General features: G+C 46.1%; 1 protein-coding gene across 1 annotated transcript in view; it reads right to left on the reverse strand.

Annotated features, from left to right (window-relative positions):
- The window catches only part of itga10 (integrin, alpha 10), a 28,706-nt gene that overhangs the window by 4,708 nt on the left and 1,277 nt on the right, over positions 1 to 22,721 (reverse strand). Inside the window, exons 2-20 of the mRNA XM_026999250.2 lie at positions 19,632 to 19,743; positions 19,157 to 19,266; positions 18,977 to 19,065; positions 14,748 to 14,862; positions 14,528 to 14,655; positions 13,513 to 13,661; positions 10,612 to 10,762; positions 6,474 to 6,639; positions 5,499 to 5,572; positions 4,885 to 5,029; positions 4,231 to 4,379; positions 3,731 to 3,874; positions 3,070 to 3,273; positions 2,755 to 2,885; positions 2,499 to 2,665; positions 2,217 to 2,359; positions 2,004 to 2,114; positions 1,764 to 1,849; positions 1,288 to 1,429 (exon numbers count right to left, since the gene is read on the reverse strand). Coding sequence (XP_026855051.2) covers positions 1,288 to 1,429; positions 1,764 to 1,849; positions 2,004 to 2,114; positions 2,217 to 2,359; positions 2,499 to 2,665; positions 2,755 to 2,885; positions 3,070 to 3,273; positions 3,731 to 3,874; positions 4,231 to 4,379; positions 4,885 to 5,029; positions 5,499 to 5,572; positions 6,474 to 6,639; positions 10,612 to 10,762; positions 13,513 to 13,661; positions 14,528 to 14,655; positions 14,748 to 14,862; positions 18,977 to 19,065; positions 19,157 to 19,266; positions 19,632 to 19,743 — 2,516 coding nt within the window. The remainder of the gene's footprint in view (positions 1 to 1,287; positions 1,430 to 1,763; positions 1,850 to 2,003; positions 2,115 to 2,216; positions 2,360 to 2,498; positions 2,666 to 2,754; positions 2,886 to 3,069; positions 3,274 to 3,730; positions 3,875 to 4,230; positions 4,380 to 4,884; positions 5,030 to 5,498; positions 5,573 to 6,473; positions 6,640 to 10,611; positions 10,763 to 13,512; positions 13,662 to 14,527; positions 14,656 to 14,747; positions 14,863 to 18,976; positions 19,066 to 19,156; positions 19,267 to 19,631; positions 19,744 to 22,721) is intronic.

The following is a 22,721-nucleotide window of genomic DNA, read 5'->3' on the forward strand; positions in this document are numbered from 1 at the left end:
TCAAGACCATGAATTTAAACTCAACTTTGAAAAATCTTTGAGTGCCAGAGTGGTTTGTTTTTCATATTGGTGGTGCATAGATGCAAGATGAATGAACGTGGCAACAAATGAACTTCTGTATTATACTTTTGTACTGAACTTTTGCCTTAACCAGAAGGCTTCTGTAGTGATGCCAAATTTAGTTATCAAACCACAATACCTACCGAGGAATAGCTTGCTATGCTTTAATAGCTCAATATAACAGGCCCATTAACATTCATTAACACCTGACACTTTGACGGATTAATGGTCTTATTTTGTGACCTACTAATGACACCTTATCCCTGCTGTTATCATCCCCACTTGTTACTAAGAATCCTCCACACCAACTGGGAATTGAACAGACGCAGCTGGCGAGAGCACACAGCACACGTGTGCCCAGTAGAACAGACCTGTCAAATGTGAGGGTTTTGTCAGAGTGGCATGCCAAGGCAGACCTGAGGCTCTCCTGCTGATGTTCTTATGATGGAGCCTGTGGGAATTACACCACAAATTTGATGGATACAAGTAAGGCAGAATCTACTGAGGACATGGAAACAAACAACACAACACATACTAAACAACATACACACTAAACTACATAACCAACACTAAACAACACAACACACACTAAACTACATAACTAACATTAAACTACATAATCAAGAGTAAACAACATAACCAACATTAACCTACATAACCAACACTAAACAACACAACCAACATTAAACAACATAACCAACACTAAACAACATAAACAACATTAAACTACATAACCAACACTAAACAACACAACCAACATTAAACAACATAACCAACACTAAACAACACAACCAATATTGAACAACATAACCAACACTAAACAAAATAACCAACATTAAACAACAAAATATTTTAGGATTCCTGCCATTTTTTGCCCACGGACCGGATATTCTGTGGTCTTGACTGGTTTTGAAAAGAATTGAAACTTTAATAATGTTCAGCACTGAGTTGAAATTCATGCATGACAATTAACATGTGATCTGGAGACTTAACTGGAGAATGAGAGCGGTCTCGAGTAATACATTTCTTGTACATTTTGTAGTATAGTAGTAGATTAGGTAGTAGTAGTAGTATTAGTAGTAGTATGTTTTGTGCATCTGTGTGTGTGCATGCGCGTGCACGTGTGTGTGTGTGCGGGTGTGCATTTGTGCATACGTGTGTGCATTTGTGCATGCGTGTGTGCATGTGCATGCGTGTGTGTGCATATGTGTGTGCACATGTGCTCACCCGTATACTCAGGCTGCTGAAGTGCAGGTTTCTGGAGTAGTGCAGCGTGAGGCTGGTGTTGTAGGCGTTCTCCAGCCGGTTCTGGAGCTGAACCTCCACTGCCAAGCGCCTACGGGGACTGCGGATAACGTACGGCTGCTGCCTGCCAGCACAAATCACATGACCCTACAGAGACCTGCCAGCACCAATCACATGACCCTAAAGAGACCTGCCAGCACCAATTACATGACCCTAAAGAGACCTGCCAGCGCCAATCACATGACCCTAAAGTGACCTGTGACTGCTCCTGATCAATCACAGCTTTTAGCAGAGTTTTTGCTCACAAGACGTGAAGGCAGGTTTATAACACAGCATCATTACTGTGACATTAGATGTGCATTATAGCTTTTCCGGTCACAGGTCATTAACAGCTTACGACTGTCGGGTCTCAGCCCCACCACTCCACGGCACTGAGGAGTGGAGTGTGCTGCTGGTACCTGCTTCCAGAGAGGTCCATGTGTGCCTGCAGAACCAGGTCCGTCACACACACGTCATCCTCGCCGCAATCTTTATAAAATGGGATCTAACAAATGCACACAAACAACCAGGCCTAAGCAACCAGGGTCTCGTACGGACATGTTCTCGCAAGGTGCTAAGGACTCGGTACACATTTATTTTTCATCTTGAGTAAGTGTGATTTGCTAAATAGTTTAGGATTACAGACGTGCTTAACGTACATATTTTTTAACTGTGGTTGGCCAGCCTTCATCTAGAACAGGACCGCTTTCTGTGTCATTGATTTTGAAGTGCAGGGAGAAACTGATTGGTCTGATGTAGTCTGCTGTGTCCTATTGGCCAAATAAGAAGAGAAGCAGATTCAATAAAGAGTCAAGAATAATCAATCAGTCAGTCAGGATGTCTGTCTGTCTGTCTGTATTGTATAGACTCACAACCACATGGAAGGGCAGTGTGTGGCAGAAAGGATCTCCTACACGAACTCTGACCCCTGTCAGAGTCTGCCTCTGGGAGTTGGAGTCAAACAGAGCACGTGCAGACAGCTTCCTGTCATCCAGCATGGCCCCAACCTGCAGATCTGGACATGGCAGAGAAGTATTTGGGGAAGAGTGTTGCATTAACGCAGAGAGCTGAATTAAGCTTGTTAAAGGCAGGTCCATGAGTCGGATACGGCGATGAAGCCCTGAGAGGGGCTTGTCGCAGAAGGTGTGCCTCACCGAAATACGTGCCGTACGAGCCTGGCGAGCGCGACAGGGCGAGGAAGCAGGCTGTGGCATTGAGGCATGCCGACTCGCGGCTGCCCCTCTGACAGTTCTTCTGGATGACGTTGATGGAGGATGGCTGGAAGGTCAGGCTCAGGTTGACCTGCACAATGCTGCAAGACCTACGCACACAGGAGCAAAGGTGTGTCAGCGCCGGGCGCCGGGCACGGGGTCAGGCCGGGCAGGCGGAGGACGCGAGGGGACCAGGCACCTGAGGAGGATGGCACCACCCTGGGCTCCGACGGCCAGGTCCAGCAGCTCATCACCGTCCATGTCGAACAGGGCGCAGAGGCTACGGCCGAAGTAACGCAGGGGCGTGGACAGAGAGGAAGCGGAGACTCGCTGCGGACAGGCGGCAGGAGACACAGAGGGATCAGACAGGACAAATGAATTCAGATATGGATGACAAGAACATGGGGTTCAGAGGAACTGATGTTTGTGGGCAAGCAAGTGTTCCAGACATTGGGTTTAGCTTTATGTTCTCGGTCATGCTGGACAATCGTGTCGCATGTTCTCATCAGCTCACCTGCTTGTACTGAGGGATGATATAGTACTCATCGCCATGGTAGATGTAAAGTGCCCCCTGGTGGTCATCTTCTAGCGGCGCTCCCACCAGCAGGTCAGCGTAGCCGTCGTGGTTGAGGTCTGAAGCCACAGCCATGGCGTAGCCGAACCGAGCATCCTGGGCCTTCTGCTGAGAGTGTAGTGTACCGTTTGGGGCAAAACCTTCCTGGGGGCAGGTAAGATATATGCAGTGGGGCTTTTCCTTGTGGTGGATTTCAGGATCAAAATCATGTTCTACATTCTACAATTATAATCCCTATCTGTTCCATTAGGGCTTTTTTTTCTGTGATTTTGTCTGGGTAAAAACATATGAATAATAATGAATGATAAGATGGAACTGAAATTCAAAATCTGTGCCTTTTTTGTTGATTAGTTGTTGTAATAGTGGTAATAGTCTAACATTTTTCAGTAGATCAAGTTCTTTCATGTTAAAGTCATCACAAGTTTCGCCTAAAATGATACATTGCACAAAGGACTTCATTACTCTTAATCATAAAAATGTCAGTTCTCGTAAGAGTGTTTGTAAAGGCAGACACACCTTATAATAGAAATTTGTCTTTATACATCCGTCATGCAAACTCACATACACACATACACACGCTGTTTGCCTTCATACTTCTTACCCCGTCTAGACAGTAGACATAGACTTTTCCTGTCTCTTTGTTTCCTGCTCCCAGGAACATGGGGGCAGCAATCAATAGGATATCTGTAATACCATCCTGATCAACATCCACCCCACACACCTCACTGCCAAAATAAGAGCCGATCTGGAGAGAGAGAGAGAGAGAGAGAGAGAGAGAGAGAGAGAGAGAGAGAGAGAGAGAAAAAAACAGAGAGAGAGAGAGAGAGAGAGAGATAAACAAGACAGAAAAGTGTTTGGTAAATCCATTTGTCAAAGCAGTGTAATGCGTTTCCAATACTGTAACATGGTCATGCCAATAAAGTGAAATTGAATGAACGCGAGGATGAGAGTGAATAAAAGAGAGGAGATGATGACATATGGTAGAGAATCAAAAGCCAAATCCTGTTCTGAGAAGCTGTATGAGAAGCCTGGTGGAGAATCTGGCTATACTGGGCCTAAAATATCAGACCGAGGAGATAATAAATGAATGAATGTCTTTACTTGTTCTCCCGCGAGGGCCTGTGTGATGGTGACATCACCATCTGGACTCAGGTCGAAGAGGATAACCTTGCCTTTGTGCTTAAACCTGGGTGCACCAGCCACGTAGAGCTTCCTCCAGTCTCCTACTGTCACTGAGGACACAGTGTAACCTGTAGTATATGCACACACAGAACCAGGCTTATCTGAGATATGTACTACAGAGCAAGCATGTAAAAACATTATAAACACTTTATGATAATCTTAACCCTGCACACCTTGTAATAACAAAAATTATTAATAAGATTTTATATTGCACAAATAATGAAAAAGGGTAACAGAAACCTGCTGACTTGTAGAATGTGACTGGAGTAATTTCATATGTTGATGTGAGCCTTATAATAATTGCTAACTAATATGACTTTCTTTTGGTGGTTAAATGGTAGCAACTCATTAACAAATATCTGATGAAGCTGACTGGTATAATTCTGACTGATGGATACCCAGCAAGATCTAAGATGCCTACCCAGCAAGATCTAAGGTTTAACAATATAGATGAACGTGGGCTCACTATCTGGTAAGTAACAGGTCAGTGTTGCTCTTTTGTTGAATTATTATAACTGCTTATTTATGATTTGAGGGTGTTATCAGTATTAATAAACTGTGTGGTGAGGTTACCCAGATAAGCAGCATGATTCTTTAACTCCAGAGGAAACTCTTTCTCAAACGCTTCTCGTGGGGGCGTAATGGTTCCCCCACTACTCTCCTTCAACACCCCTCCCTCCCAGTCATACGCCCCCACCATTCCGAACAAGATCCCATCCTGCAAAAGGGGCCCAGAGAAAAGACAGGGTGAACACAGGGCACATTAGTGACTAATACATGCTATCTCTGACATGTATTTACAAAAACAATCACACAAGCTCATCACATAATCTTTTTGCCAGTTACATGGCACGGTGAAATGCTGAGGATATTTGGAAGCTGCAGTCCTTTTGCATTTTAGAGCCAAATCTTGCCTTTGGATGATGTTAAAATTAAGATGTTAGTTTCATTGTGAAGACACTTTCCAATTAAATCTCATCCAAAGAAACCTCATTAATTTTTTAGTCAAGAAAACACTATACAGTGTTAAGACCATCTTGTGGGACAAATTCTACATCAAGCATTTAGCAATATTTTTATAAATCCTTCTGGGAAAAGGCTAAGAATGAACAAGTAAAATTTCATGACTGCAAGTCATGGAGATTTTTGGTTCTGAGTATTATGGCATGATTTGAATATATACTCACATCTAAAATGTGTGTGGAGAACCCAATCTGAGACATCTCCATGAGGAAGGCACTTTCATTGTATCCCAATGTTCCTGTCATTACATAAGGCAAAACATGTGACACTTAAGGTCAAGTACATACTGTCTGACTGAAGTTCTGAAGTAAAGATTATGTGATAGCTCACCGAGTGGATGGAAGATTCAATATAACACATCCTTAACCCTGTTCAATATATTAGGCCAAATTAATAAACTAACACACAATCGCAACTAATGTGTGAACACCTAAAACAAATGCCAGAGTATCCAAACGCCTTATAACATATAAATAAATGCCTTATAACATATAAAATAATATGATATCCTAAAGCAGATCACAGAAAGGTCAGCCCTTCTGTCTGGTTCACATCTCTTTAGATGAATGGGAACGTCCTGTGGTGCCTACAGCCACACCCATATCCTTGGCCATCCTTTCTCCAGCTCTTAACTTCTACTACCTTCCTTCCGGTCCAGCTGTGTGCCCTCCTGTGCTTCCTGTTACCTCTCCCTTCATCTTAGGGATAGAACCATCCTTTTGTTTACCTCAGAACGTTTATCAGCATCTCTGAGAAGATGCCACACCCACACCCAATTAATGTCACTTAGTATCAAGGTCTGAAAAATTGGTTATGGCTATAAAATCAGTAATGGTTATTTGTGGTTGGTCTTTCTTTAGCTTACTATAACCTACCTCAGGCTCCTCTATTCTTGTTAAACCTGCATTCTGCAGCCAATGTCAAAGGCCTCTTATGGTCATAAACGGACTTAATGCATTTGTACTTCACAGCAATGGGAGCCATCTTAAGGAAAGGCCAGTTCAGTTTGTTTCTCCCTAAATTATCCCATAATGCAATGCTTTGGAGAAGCGTGGTCCCACCATTATGCTGTGTCATTACATTTTAGAATGTGGGAAACAAGACGTCGTGCTGGTCTTCACAGCCGTCTTATGTCCTACCCTCCAGGCTGAAGATTCGGTCGCCCAAGGCATCCACAATGTCATTCAGTGCTGCTTCATCTGTTACGTTAAAGAAGTATTTCTCATCTGGGTCGCTGGCGATGTATTTGATTTCATTAATGAAGGTCTCTGGGTCCTGTTGCCTGCGGATGTAGTGACCCAAAACCTGAAGGAGAGTGACAGTAGAGAGAGACAGAAAAGACAGAAATAATGAAAAAAGAGGGGCAAGAAAGCATATGGTAGAGAGGACGATGGACAGATACATCCAGACGCAGGCAGGGATGGACAGATAGAAACTAACTCAGAAGGAATATTAACTCAGGAAGCCATATTTCTTCCAACCAACCATTAGAAAAAGGGAGTTCAGCTGCCTTTGAGAGAATGATAGCAGATATGTTCGCACACAGGAAGCCAACACCTCCACTGTTCTACAAAAGGATCAAACCAGATGACATGAGGCGATGTGTAAGGTCCTGAAGCGGGACCAGGTAGTGGGAAGAGCACAGAGAGGCCCAGAACACCTCCGCATGACTCAGAGAGAGCAACAGATAGCACACCCCTTTCCCACAGACACAGAGCAGGACATCTCCGGGCAGCTCACCACTAACGAGAAGTCCTTTATATCACCTTGGATATTGTCCGAGCAAAAGCCACTTGAAAGATCCAGTTCCATTTACAGCCCCCCCCCCCCCCCAAACCCCCCCCCCCCCTCTTCCTTAGAACCTTTTGGCAAACTGCAACTGACCTGAATAAAGCTGATATAAGTAAATCGATGTGAATAAGAGCATTTGCCAAATGTTGCAAATGTATATGTAAATGTACAGGACCCCTCAGAGGTTTCAGCTATTGTTCCAGATTCTCCACACACGTCTCAGATCTGTTATAAGCAATGGCCCAGGAGTCTGGGGTGGAGTGAGGCCTCACAAACAAAAAAGATGGACACTCGGCAGCGCAGGGAAAGAAGGGAGGGAAAAGGAAGAACGCAAGTCCACTTCACCCGAGCAGAACACTCTGACTGGGATCCCTGAATCCTTCGTCTCTCAGCGTGACTGGTGTGGTGGACATGAAATGTAACATAAATATGTACAAGCAGATTTTCTGTGATTGATGTCATTGGTTACTGTGTTCATGGGGGTGGGTGGTTAAGGCGGCGGTTACTGAATTAAGAGTATTCTAACACACTGGTTTTGGTTTAAAGAACTGTGCCAAAATATTCCCCCTTCCCTTTCTCTGTCTCTGTCTCATCTTATTTCCTTTACTCTAACAATTTGTAAAACAACACTGTATCCCTGCATTAGCCATAAACTCCCCTCTCAGATCACTAATGTCTAAACCAGCCCAGCTCCACCACCATACAGCTAACGCTGTTATTTTACTAGGTCGTTTCTCCACCCTCCCTCGAGTGTTTTACTTTATGGGAAGATTTTTGTCCTCTGGTTGTATGGGAGAGAGACAGAAAGAGATACAGAAAGAGAGCGAGCGAGAGAGAGAGAGAGAGAGAGAGAGAGAGAGAGAGAGAGAGAGAGAGAGAGAGAGAATATGGGTGGAGATGAATGTGAAAAACCCTGGAACCCGAAGGCCATGCTTTGGCTGGCGCTGCATGAGAACAACCTGTCACAGTTCAGTTCCGCAGCTCCCAAGGGATGACATGTCTCCCCCATAACTCTGCAATGTTTGTGTCCACAAACAAAACACCATTTTGCCAGTGGCTTACGGTAGCTTCCACAGGTCTGTGTGACTGCAGTGAGGAGCGTAACTGAAAACAAAGAGGGAGCTGTGAAGGGCAGCAGCTAATCCACAGTGTAAACAAACATGCACACATTCTTCTACTGCTTTCTTTGCGCCATTTTTTAAGTCTTTATTTGAGGCGCTGTTGATTTAACTATTTTTATGGCTTGCTGTGTTCTGCATCTGCTTAGCTTCGTTTATGTTTGGTAATTAGACAAACTATACCTTTAGGCCACTGAATAATGACTGAATACCTCCATTTTGGCTCTTGGGATGACAGTAGCACTCTGTGTTAGGTCATAGTTCATGTCTTACTGAAAGAAGGTATTTAGAGGTGGCCATGGAGGTGTGGCCTAAGAGACAGAAGGGGTATTAAGAAGGGTACTTGCACATGTATCAGTTATGTTTATGTTACCAGTGAAAGAAGGGCGTGCTGCCCTATAACATAATGTCCATGTTCTAATCTGCATGTTCCAATGTATATTATTAATCAAATGATAAGGCCGGCTTCTGTCGTCGAGAAGCCAGGGTCATTGAGAGTGTGCCCAGGGTTATCAGGAGTGTGCCCAGGGTCATTGAGAGTGTGCCCAGGGTCATCAGGAGTGTGCCCAGGGTCATTGAGAGTGTGCCCAGGGTTATCAGGAGTGTGCCTGGGTCATTGAGAGTGTGCCCAGGGTCATCAGGAGTGTGCCCAGGGTCATTGAGAGTGTGCCCAGGGTCATCAGGAGTGTGCCCAGGGTCATTGAGAGTGTGCCCAGGGTCATCAGGAGTGTGCCCAGGGTCATTGAGAGTGTGCCCAGGGTCATCAGGAGTGTGCCCAGGGTCATTGAGAGTGTGCCCAGGGTCATCAGGAGTGTGCCCAGGGTCATTGAGAGTGTGCCCAGGGTTATCAGGAGTGTGCCCAGGGTCATTGAGAGTGTGCCCAGGGTTATCAGGAGTGTGCCCAGGGTCATTGAGAGTGTGCCCAGGGTTATCAGGAGTATGCCCAGGGTCATTGAGAGTGTGCCCAGGGTCATCAGGAGTGTGCCCAGGGTCATTGAGAGTGTGCCCAGGGTCATCAGGAGTGTGCCCAGGGTCATTGAGAGTGTGCCCAGGGTTATCAGGAGTGTGCCCAGGGTCATTGAGAGTGTGCCCAGGGTCATCAGGAGTGTGCCTAGGGTCATTGAGAGTGTGCCCAGGGTCATCAGGAGTGTGCCCAGGGTCATTGAGAGTGTGCCCAGGGTCATCAGGAGTGTGCCCAGGGTCATTGAGAGTGTGCCCAGGGTTATCAGGAGTGTGCCCAGGGTCATTGAGAGTGTGCCCAGGGTCATCAGGAGTGTGCCCAGGGTCATCAGGAGTGTGCCCAGGGTCATTGAGAGTGTGCCCAGGGTTATCAGGAGTGTGCCCAGGGTCATTGAGAGTGTGCCCAGGGTCATCAGGAGTGTGCCCAGGGTCATTGAGAGTGTGCCCAGGGTCATCAGGAGTGTGCCCAGGGTCATTGAGAGTGTGCCCAGGGTCATCAGGAGTGTGCCCAGGGTCATTGAGAGTGTGCCCAGGGTTATCAGGAGTGTGCCCAGGGTCATTGAGAGTGTGCCCAGGGTCATCAGGAGTGTGCCCAGGGTCATCAGGAGTGTGCCCAGGGTCATCAGGAGTGTGCCTGGGTCATTGAGAGTGTGCCCTGGATAACCCCCTTTACTTCCCCCCACCAGTGGGCAGTGTTCTGGTGGGCAGAGCACATGTTTGCCACCAGGAAGACCAGTGCTTGACGCCAGTGACTTGAACCTGTATTACACTGCACCAACCTGTAATGAACACATCTTTTCATGCAACCACTATATCCTACACCTTCCTCCTTGATGGCCCCTTGAGCTCAGATAAAACTCTTCGACAGTGCGCTCTGCCACTCTCTGTCACACACACGTTCCTCTGCCATGATAGATGTGCCTTTAAGTAATCTGGCTCTTTGTGATGTTATGGTTTGAGGGAGAGACTGCTACAACCACTCACCCAGCCGTTGGGCCCGAGCTGTGGTGGAGAGGACTTTGGTCATACAAATGGGCTATTTCTGAACACTGTTTTTTTTTTGTTCAAGAGGAGTAATCTGGTGGTTACGACTGTGTAAAGAATGGACCACATTTCTTCTCCACGGCGAGACAGCAAGAGAGAACTGGAGGGTGGGGTACAGTTGAGGCTCTTTATATAGGCATATAATGTCAATTTTGATCAGTTAAGTGGAGATAGCACAGAATGGGACAGAATTTCATATTTTATGTATTACTGCATAGCTAGGGCTTAGTACAGCTAGAGCTGGGTCGTATATAACATCAGTTATAAATACAAAGGTATATACCGGCTGAGCTTTTGGTAGGATTTTGAAGTCTTCCCTTTGTTCAATACCATGTAGCGTGTAGATTGTGCGTGGTGGACTCACGGCGATGGCATATCTGGTGATGTTGCGCTTCTCGCACTCGGCCAGGGCCTCAGGAAGCTCCTCGCCATCATGTGACTCTCCGTCTGTTACCACGATCATCACCTTGGTGGCTCCTTCCCGGGCTCCTCTCTCCACGCTGAATGCCTCTGTGCTGGGGGAACAGTGCCACCATCAGAAAGCAGCACTAGAGTGGAAACTGAGAAGCTGAGTAGAGTTGATATTATGCCTGCAGGCATTATTGAAAAGGCCAGAACCAAAAATCCTTGCTTTCCAGTGCATAACACACATCTGTCCATTTCTCTTTTCTTTATTCTATGCCATGCACACACACAATCACACACACACACACACACACACACACACACACGCAAACACACACATGCACACACACACACACACACACACACACACACACATGTGCACACACACACACACACACACACACACACACACACACACACACACACACACACGCAAACACACACTCCATCCTGTTTGTGCAAACATGACCAGTGCCTTAAAGTGGAAATTTGCGATGCGACCTCAGCGTTAGTCCACTCGGTGATTTTCAGGCGGCTTCCCAGATCCAGACTATATATAACTGCGTGGCTCTCCGCAAGAGCCAGTGACTTTAAAAACACCCAGCAGCCTCCTGCCTAATTACATCCAGAGAAAGAGCCGTCCAGCTGAGGAGAGAAGGAGAGCTAGATCAGGGGGAAGAGAAAAGAGCAGATCACATCTGAATAGAACAGAACAGAGCAGAGAGGAGTGTGGATGAAAAACAGAGCAGTGGGTTAGAAAGGAAAGAGGAGGCTGGAGAGCGATAAAAGCAGGTGAAAAAGGGGGATTAAGAGCTCATGTGAGAGGAGGATGTATGCATGGTAGCATCACAGCATCCCAAACACCACATGGGAGTAAATGACTCATTACAACAGAGATGGAAGCTAAAGAAACATCTGATGTGGTCTGTGACAAACAGAGGTGGTTTACTTGCTATAAACATTCATGCCGTCACTCGTAAAAGCCGCGAGGCGCTGAAGGATGAAAGTGGCCTTGCTTCTTAATGAGGTAAATGAGAAGTAGTATGAAGGAGGATGGGAGAGACACACAGAGAGAGAGAGAGAGAGAGAGAGAGAGAGAGAGATGGGGAGAGAAATAATGGCTTTACAGTAGTCCTGAAATTAGAAAATATGTGACAATAAAATTTATAGAGAGATTTTGAGGGAAAAAATGAGATTACAAGTTTTTTCATCAAGTTGTAAGACAAAGTGGGAGAGCATGGGAATAAGGATGCCAGTGTTCATGCCTGGGTGGGTGTTTATAGAGTGCTTTATCTGGAGTAATATGGCTACCACTGTTGTTGTTTTTTGCTTTACAATGTTTAAATTAATGAGTGCGTTTGAGGTTTAATGAACCCGTGTCTTTGTTCTAGAAAGGGACCCCAAAATTGCAGGAATATGCGGTTGTCCTCCCATACGTTTGTGCGCGTATATGTGTTTGCACAGCTGTAGAGGTTAAAGCCACGTCTGCAGTGCCGTAGCCCCACCTGCAGCTGTGCTGATCCAGCTCTGTCTGTCCTGCCCTCTTGGCATTTGCACACATTAATGTTATTGTGGCCCTACACACCTCACCGCACTACTGCTGTCACGTCACTTCATCTGGAGGGCAAGTCTTGCTCGGTAAGAGTTCATAAGAGAATGTGCACACCTTTATACCTGCAATGAACTGGTCCAATAAAGGAAAATCTATGTGGCATTGTCACAACACAAATGTTATGCTACCTTACTGTTTAACGCTCCGCAGGTACCTGCCTTCGGCGCGACAAGCTGTGCTTCTGCTGCGTACCTGATTCAGCGCCTCCTATCCTTCGGCCTATCAACGATCTGAGCCTTACTGCTTTCTATTTCCTGCTTTTGACCAAATAACAATGTACACACACAAACACTAATACACACAAACAGCAACAAAGTGACCAGTAAAGAGTCATCAATTTTCTTTAGTCATATGACAGTAGGTTCCATATATACATCCACAATTGCGTTGCGTGCAGTGAGAACAGCATATGTGTGGGATTTCTATGCTACCTGATAAATCATTCACCCATAGGAAGACAGCTAGTAGTGTTACCCCAACAATGGCCTTATGGAGAGGCGGTCCTTTGTCAGCTCAAGGGGAAGGATGTGAAACTATACTTGAATAAAGCAGTGACTTTTGATGCAGTTTCGTTTGCATTTGGTAAAAATAAAAATGAAAAGAAACCTCGACACTGCTGGCGCACTGAACATCAAAAAACGAACAAAAGATTTGCCGGGGATATGCATCAATAAAAGCCCTATACGGGCCAAGATAATGAGCATGGCTCACAGCGAGTGTGCAGTTAACAGACATGGCTTCAGAGGAGCGTGGACGTGGAGGTTGGAAGTGGTTAGGAAATGGTTCAGATCACCAACTGCACATCTAAAACCTGTTTAATAGCCACATAGGGCTTATTCAGTGAGGCTTCACATCAGGGGTTTGTCCTTGTAGCACACGGAGTAAGTACTCTGGGTGTGTTTAGCTTGAGTGTTTAAAAGTGAGACAGGGCACAGCGAGACAGAGGGCGCAGTGAGACCGTGCGGACGGAGAGACATGCGGAGGAGGAGGGGAAGACGAGAGAGGCACTTGCATGCGTCTCCAGGGCGGCGATAGTGTTACAGAGCTTGGAGTGTGTCTTCAACAACAAAGGCACCATTGAGCGGTTTGCTTGAGTAACTCCACACGAACACGCACTGGATGCCGACAGTGATGTGCAAAAAGCTGACACGTGATAACAGTCAAAAGAAGAAAGACATAGGAGATAAGACATAAAGGGGAGAAGGGTGTTCCTGGATGTGGGTTTGAGTTCATGACTGGCAAGCCTACCAGGCCATGTGGATGGCGTATGCGGTGCGAGTCTCCCGCCCCTCCTGCCGACTGATGTTCTTAGCCGCTCCCACCACGTCCTGTGTCGTCTGATAGTCCTTAAGGGACCACTCATGGATTGAGATCTCCCCATACTGCAGGATACCCACCTATACACACACAGACATGGGGCGGGGCGCATGGATCAGACTGAATGGAAGCAGACGTTGGCGGCCACGCCGGCATACCAAACCGAACATTCCAGCGACGTGCAGCTGTGCCAGGGTATGAAACGCTCCACAAACCAGAGGAATTTCCTTTTAGCCCAGTGTGGCCGGAGAATGCTTACTGCCTTACTGACAGATGCATGACTTGATTTTTACTGCCCATATTCACAAGCCACATAACGCCGACAAGGACACATAAGAGCATTCTCTTTCTCTCTGTATCACTTACCCTCCCATGCACGTGTACACACACACACACATTTATAAATTCTAACTCTTGGTCCCTTCCACTCCTCTATGACTGGAACCATAGCTCTTGTCCGTTTATATTAATATGACCATTTATTACCCTGATCCAGTTCTTTGGGCTCTTTTCCAATCAGCGGACAAGCCTGTGACTGTATCAGACACATTTACACACACACACACACACACACACACACATGCATGTGTACACACAGAAACTCACACTAACAGACCCCCCCCCCCCCACACACACACACTTACATACACACAGCTTTATGAATGTCAATGAGCTCTGTGTAGGAGCTCCTGCTGACTTAGGGCAGTTTCGCTTGTCATTTCAGTCATACCTAAATGGCTGATAGCACTGCAGCTTAGTGGTTTAACATTTATTGCTGTAACAGATCGGTTTCAACGCACTGGCCAATTAACATGAGCTTATCATGTGAGTTAGAACATGGAACGTACTAAGCTGTACAGTGCTATGGCTCTCCACAACCGAGTGTGAGCACTGAACAGGAAACCCAGACCCGTGAAGTCCGAAGCTCCCGCTCACCCACACTCACCTGCATCTGCTCTGGACTGATGTGGAACTTGCTAAGGATGTTACTCAGGAAGTTCTGCACCTCATACCAGGGGTAGATACTGTTAGAACCATCCAGAACTATTACAATGTCCATGTAGGTAGTACACCCTGAAACGCACAGAAAAAGTTGTCGTCAATGTTTTTTGCATGGTTCTGGAAGCGTAGTGTTAGAGTGAGCTTGTGTGGAGGCCTGGTCTCACTCTGCGCGGTGGGGGCGATTATCTCTTTGGGTTCCAGGTCGTCGCTAACAGAGGCGCAGATTCCTGTGCTGAAGATGGATGTACCGCACTCCTGCGACCACAGCGGGGCACACGCCTGTGAACAAACAGGAGCTGATGGACAACACGCTTCAGAGATGCTGTACACTGCGACGCTATACACCGTGACTCTGTACACCGCGACACTGCACACCGTGACTCTGTACACCACGAGGCTGTACACCGTGACTCCGTACACCACGACGCTGTACACCATGACTCTGTACACCGCAACACTGTACACTGTGACTCGGTGCTCCGTGACTCTGTAGACCATGACTCTGTACACCACAACGCTGTACACCGTGACTCTGTACACCACGATGCTGTACACGGTGACTCTGTACACCGCAACACTGTACACTGTGACTCTGTACTCCGTGACTTTGTAGACCATGACTCTGTACACCATGACGCTGTACACCACGATTCTGTACACTGTGACTCTGTACACCGCAACACTGTACATTGTGACTGTACCCCATGACTCTGTACAATTGCATCAATGTACACCAGTGTACACCATGATGTTATAAACCTGTCCACTGTCCACTGTGATGCTGTACACTGTAACATTGGACACTAGGGCACTGCACTGCACAGCACTATACACAATGCTCCCACCGTGCTAAACAATTCGCCTTCTGCATGCACAAGGTCTTTCCTTCCTTTTTAATGTCTTAGAATCAGTAAATGAATGAAGGAGACTGCCTGCCAAACCAATACTGCATCATAAAAGTATTGAAATATTACCACAGTTGGGTTTTGAAGTTGAGTAACAACACTAGTAAACTAGTAGCTTAACAGACCAGGGGATGTTTATTTGGACAGAGGATGTGGTTTGCGTCTTCGGTGTCTTTCGGTCAGGGCTACTGCTAGGACCCATAAAAGCAGGAGATGAGCGATGGACAGAGGCAAGGGCATGTGGTAGAAAACAGAAAGCTGCGTGGAAAAGGAAAACTATATACTGGAAACAAGCTAGGGGGAGACAGCTGGTGAGAAATGATGGACTTGGTCTTAAATACTCTAATACTATATAGAGCTGTATGCTGCACACCACTGAAGTAATTTAATTGTTTTGAATGGAGGGACAGAGAGACAGAATTTAAAAAATCACATAAACATCTTTATGTCTTCAAAGCAGATCCTTTATTTGCCTGTGAAACTAAAGTAAGCAATGGGATAGGGGAAGGGAAAACAGAAAAATGAAGTCTGAGGGAAAATGTACCATGAGATGAAAGAAACAATGGAATAATGGAGGGGTGGTGGGGGAGTGGAGCGGATGGAAGCTCTGGTGAAGGGTTGGTTGGGTGTGGTGAAGGGTTGGTTGGGTGTGGTGGAGGGTGTGGTTTGGTGTGGTGGAGGGTCTGGTTGGGTGTAGTGGGGTAGTGGAGTTGATGGAGGCCCTGGTGAAGGGTTGGTTGGGTGTGGTGGAGGGTCTTGTTGGGTGTAGTGGGGTAGTGGAGTTGATGGAGGCCCTGGTGAAGGGTTGGTTGGGTGTGGTGGAGGGTCTTGTTGGGTGTAGTGGGGTAGTGGAGTTGATGGAGGCCCTGGTGAAGGGTTGGTTGGGTGTGTTGGGGGGGTCTGGTTTGATGTGGTGGAGGGTCTGGTTAGGTGTAGTGGGGTAGTGGAGTTGATGGAGGCCCTGGTGAAGGGTTGATTGGGTGTGGTGGAGGGTCTGGTTGGGTGTGGTGGAGGGTCTGGTTTGATGTGGTGGAGGGTCTGGTTGGGTGTAGTGGGGTAGTAGAGTTGATGGAGGCCCTGGTGAAGGGTTGGTTGGGTGTGTTGGGGGGGTCTGGTTGGGTGTGGTGGAGGGTCTGGTTTGATGTGGTGGAGGGTCTGGTTAGGTGTAGTGGGGTAGTGGAGTTGATGGAGGCCCTGGTGAAGGGTTGATTGGGTGTGGTGGAGGGTCTGGTTGGGTGTGGTGGAGGGTCTGGTTTGATGTGGTGGAGGGTCTGGTTAGGTGTAGTGGGGTAGTGGAGTTGATGGAGGCCCTGGTGAAGGGTTGGTTGGTTGTGGTGGAGGGTCTGGTTGGGTGTGGTGGAGGGTGTGGTTTGGTGTGGTGGAGGGTCTGGTTGGGTGTAGTGGGGTAGTGGAGTTGATGGAGGCCCTGGTGAAGGGTTGGTTGGGTGTGGTGGAGGGACTGGTTGGGTGTAGTGGGGTAGTGGAGTTGATGGAGGCCCTGGTGAAGGGTTGGTTGGGTGTGGTGGAGGGTTGGGTTGGGTGTGGTGGAGGGTCTGGTTTGGTGTGGTGGCGGGTCTGGTTGGGTGTAGTGGGGTAGTGGAGTTGATGGAGGCCCTGGTGAAGGGTTGGTTGGGTGTGGTGGAGGGTTGGGTCGGGTGTGGTGGAGGGTCTGGTTTGGTGTGGTGGCGGGTCTGGTTGGGTGTAGTGGGGTAGTGGAGTTGATGGAGGCCCTGGTGAAGGGTTGTGGGGCAATGGAGGTAGTGAAGGGTTTGGTGGGGTCGGTAGGAGCTAGTGGGGTTAGTGGAGGATCTGTGACATCAGTGGGGTGGTGACATTCACCCTGTCATTGTGAATGTTAGTCAGATGCACGGAGGTGGAGAGAGAAAGATGAGAGGGAGAGGGAGACAGCCAGATGAAAGGAAAGACAGACAGAAAGAGATCGAGAGGTGCTATGGCTTTTGCAAGACCTGTCATTACAAAGTGCTGGAGTCGCATTCCGATCCCGTTATAGCACAGACCACAGGAAGAGAGCTTTGTTATGCACACACTCGCGCACTTCAACTGGCATATACTGTACTTAATGTGGTGATGCTTGATAGTGTCTGAAATGTAACAGACTTGCCATGTAAGAGAGACACAGTGTGCTAGTGCTGTACAGATCTTAACGAACTCTGCCTGACTTCAATCCCTAAGGGGGTGCTGTGTATTGGCAATCTCTCTCTCTCTCTCTCTCTCTCTGTCTCTCTCTCTCACACACACACACGCACACACACACACACAAACACACACATAGATAATACACCCATCTTAGTCAAACATTCCTCTCTAAGTGAGGCACTCACAAGTATTTTTTGGTTTTACACAAACACACACAGACACACATAGGAGTGGATGAATATTGGCAGAAGCCATCTAGCAATTTTACCAAACCAAATGGTAGAAGAGATCCACAACTGGACTGAACTGGGTCACTGGGTTCTGCCCAACACATGACCCTGTGTTCACCTGTGTGTGTGCATGCGCGTTTGTGTTTGTGTGTGGGGAGTGAAACTGTGTAATTATATGTGTGAATGGGTCTGTTGCTATTTTGTCTGGGGTTAGGTGAGGTTTCCATGTTGCTCTCAGCCTGCCTCCTATATGCCTCCATCCGTTTCCGAGCTCAGCATGTAGGGGGGGTTACTGACGCTTCCCCTACCTGAACCTAACAGGACCCAGCCTCAAGAACACTGAGACCACAGCCACACCTCAGGGGGCTCACGCTGAATTAAACCACGCGTGCCACTATTAGGTGCAGCAGACTGAACAGTCTGTCTGTTTATCCTTTCTGTTTATCAATTATCCCTCTGTCCATGCATATGTGCTCTCTTAAGAAAATCACTCAGCTAAACTCACCTTCTCATTAACACACATTAAACATATACAGATGTGCAGACACAAAGAGACAAATATACACACAAACACACACACATACACGGTTTCTAAATATGTCTAAAACATTTATAGGAGCTAATATAATCTTTAGAAGTACATAATGTGATAATGTGATATACTGTACTGTACTGTATATTTCAGATATTGGTTGAATGGTGTACATTATATATTTTATGCATATTTTCAATATATGTTATACATTTACATATACAGCATTTAGCTAATGCTTTATTCCAAAGCAATTTACAATTATGAATGAATACAATTTGAGCTCACACACACACACACACACACACCTACACACACACACACACACACACACACACACACGCCAAATCCACATGGTGCACACTGAGGGAAGTTTCACATATACAGAGGAAGTGACCAAGTGATCATATAAAAAGACATCGGTTGAGAGATGTGGGGATTTCCAAGGTAAACCACCTCACCCCACCCCACCTCACCCCACCTCACCCCACACTTTGACATCACAGAAGAAAACCACTTATATTACCACTTACACTTCAGTGCGTTTGTCATCTACAATATGAGCTTACCAGAAACCCATTAGGATCATCTGGCGTAAGCGTCATTCCCAAGTGTGAGTTTCTCAGATTCCGTGACACATTCTGGAATGCACTTTCAGCTGTGTGAAGAGAGTGAAAACAAGGTTACTCTGTTTTCAGGTTGTACACTGGCCACTAACGTTTTTTTCTTATTCTCTGTGACTTTCTTACCTAGATTCACTTTAGAGCAGTTGGAGTTCACCTCATCTCCCACAATGCATTTGTAAACATCTCCCTTCCTATTATTGGGTGAGCCATCCCATGGAGCACCGACCAGCATCCTGTATCACAAACAAAAAAGGTAAACTAAGTTGGTCATTTGGCTATTTCAGTAACAATGGGAGTAACCCACAAGAAGTAATCTTATCTTTTAATCTGAGAAACAGAAGATTAATTGTTTATCCCCTTTTTGCTTTTTTGGTGTTTTTTAAGTATATTCTAGCTGTCCGTGCCAGAACAAAGGGGAAACAAGCCTGTGACAATACACATCCGCTGTCCTCTGATGGGGCTTCGTTTTTTAAATTATCCAGATATTCCCCATGCGGGCTATTTCTCAGATTACTCAGATTACCTCAAAATTCCACCTTGATGATTAAAGCCATTTCATCTGGCAGAAGTCATGAAAGAGCAGCACCGGGGAACTCACAGCTTCTCTCCATCCACCTCATGCTGTAGCACGGAGAAGCCGAACAGAGCGTCCTCGGGCCCTGTGAAGATGCGAGGTTGCTTCACATCGATGTTGAAGCAGTCGCACAGCCCTGCAAGAGAGAGCAGCGGCGAGACGGGCAGCATGAAGGGCTCGCCAGCACAGACCACGAGACACGACAACAGCAGGCTGTGACATCACAGCATACGGGACATCGCTTTGGGGTTCAGGATGATAACCAGAAGGGGTTCTTTCAATGGTCAGTGTAGGAATTGCACGCACAATAGTGAATTAATGCGGTTGAGGGGACTTCGGACGCTGAGTACAGTTTAGGAAAATGATAGATGCAGAGAGGGAAGGGTGTGGCCTATAATAACTACTGAACATAGAAGCTCCCTGTATGGTACACAGACCTGCCTTTACAACATGAGAGAGAGAGAGAGAGAGAGAGAGAGAGAGAGAGAGAGTGTGTGTGTGTGTGTGTGTGTATGTGTCTGTGTGTTATAGGCTAGTAGAAAAATCCTTGCAGGGGATTTTGCACCACTAAGCAACAGAGATCTAAACAACTTCAACCAAAACAGTTTTGTATAATGGGATATTTTCTTGATGACAGGTTAATCACACTTTTATCGAAAAGTAAGGCTATAAAAGTTCAAATCTATCATATTGCAGAACCAAAAGGGAATTCAGTATTCCACAGCATTGTGTGTGAGGTGTGTTTTTAACCCACACACGTAGACATCTCGCTCTCTCTGCTTTGACTGGGTTTCATTATGCTTGTTTACCCAGAAATAGCCTTAGAAAGGAGGAGAACCAGAATGAAAGCAGGCAAAGAACCAAACCCAGTTGACCTCAAACATGACGCTGCCACTGCTGCACACAGCCTGTCTGTCTCTCTCTCTCTCTCTCTCTCTCTCTCTCTCTCTCTCTCTCTCTCTCTCTCTCTCTCTCTCTCTCTCTCTCTCTCTCTCTCTCTCTCTCTCTCTTTCTCTCTGTCTCCTGGTCTGCCTCTCTTTCCCTCTATCTCACCCAGGTCAGTTAAATGAGCATGACACATTCCAGATGGGTTGGAGGAGAAATCGAACATGTTCACTATTTCTTCTTAAACCTTCACGTTTGTTTGCTGGGGTCATGACCCTTGTTCCTTTATCATCCTCCAGACTTACTATTGGCCTTCTCCCTCTGTCGCTCTCCTTCTGCCTTTTTCCTTTTCACAGTGTCTCTGTGCCAGCCTGTGTGTGTGCCTGTCTTTCCGTCTAGCTGTCTGCCTGTCTCTATCTCTCCCTGTCTCTTTCTTAATGCCCTGGTATCCTCCCATCCCGCCTTTAGCCATGTTATGTCCTTGCCAGGCTGTCATTCCCATTCCTGTCCACCCTCTAATTATCCCACTCTTTTTTTCTCTCACACTTGTCTCCTTACTAAGATTCTTTTGAGATGGCTTAGAGATGAAGAAAGTCTGTGTGTGTGTGTGTGTGTGTGTGTGTGTGTGTGAGTGAGTGTGTATGCGTGCATGCCCGCACGCGCGCGTGTGCTCATTTGTGTGCAAGTGTGTGTGCCTGTGTGTGCTTTCTTGGGGTTTTTTTTAGCTTTTTTGATCTCTGCCTCCAGAGCTTTGTCATGACAACTGCAAACATTTACACAGAGTAGTTCTGGATAGTCGTGAAAGCAGGTCAGATCTATGTGTCTACATTGACATCAATGCACACACACATACTTAGATTACTTCATTTGTGAAGGTCAGAGATTGGGATAAATTCTTGTGTAGATTCTGACCCAGATTACCATTTATCACTATCCTGACCCTTTGATCCTGGGCTGAATTCAACATAATTCTATCCACATCCCAGACAGAAACATCTGTGAGTTTTATAAGCAAACTATATAGTTTCTTTCAAAGAGCATATTCTATATTACAGTCTCTTGTATTATATCCATGAGGATGCATGAGAACAGAACAGAAATAGTGCTACAACTACAACCACACACACACACACACACACACACACACACACACACACACACACATATGCGTGCATACACTTTCCTTAAGAAATGAGTGGAAACAGTTAAGTGTGAGAGATAAAAAAGAGAATGAAAGCAATAATGTGATCAGTGCCTTGATGTATATGCATAATTATAGACATCACGCTCAAACCCTCTGAAAACAAACATAAGCTCCCACACAGCTGCGATGTCACTTGTACTCAGGATGTAAATCTACAGGCCAGTCATGCCAGTGTGAGACAGTGTTACGTGCTCCCCCATATGGGACATATTACTGTAAAACAGCATCTTCTTCTGAAAAGGGAATCAGCCTCATTAATGGCATATTGTTCAGTGTTCTTCCCTCACTCTGTCTGGCCCTCTCTATTCTAAGTTTAACCTGTTCACAGGTTAAACGTAGTTCCATCAGAAGGGGCAGGTGGTTAATGAATATTTATACGGTGATAAAATACATAGTCTATATATAACATAATATGTTCTAATTTTCTAGACGTAGCACAACTTCAGAACCAGCATTGATATCAGCAGAAATGATAAATATGAGAGCTGGCTTAGAATTTTTTTTATAAGAGTGCACCTTTTCAAGTGAATAGTGTCTTTTCTCATTCGCTCTGTTAGAATGACTCAGAACTCACATCCTCTCTCTCTGTCTCTCACAAAGACTTCTCACACCACCTTTTACTGTCCAGCCTCTTATTTTCTTTCTGTTGTTTTTGGAGGGGTTTTTTCCCCCATCCTATCATGTTTTATTCCCAACTTCCCAGGCCTCTTGAGGTGTAGGATGGAAGAATGGACGGTGAGACACAGAAGGAGAGGGACAGAATTTCCCGAACCCACACATGCATTCTCCATTGAAACTACAGCAAAACAGAGCAGGACGGCAGCATGTTCATCACAAAGATCTGTGGAATCCATTAGCAAAAAAAGGAATTCTGTACACACACACACACACACACACACACACACACACACACACACACACACACACAGAGTATATACACTCCTACTATGGCTAAGAAAAAAATTAAATACATGCATAGCACAATAACTTGGTAAAGTACACATTTAATACCTTAAAGGATCAGT

This window comes from Electrophorus electricus, chromosome 10 (genome assembly GCF_013358815.1).
Source record: "Electrophorus electricus isolate fEleEle1 chromosome 10, fEleEle1.pri, whole genome shotgun sequence".
Lineage (NCBI taxonomy): Eukaryota > Metazoa > Chordata > Actinopteri > Gymnotiformes > Gymnotidae > Electrophorus > Electrophorus electricus.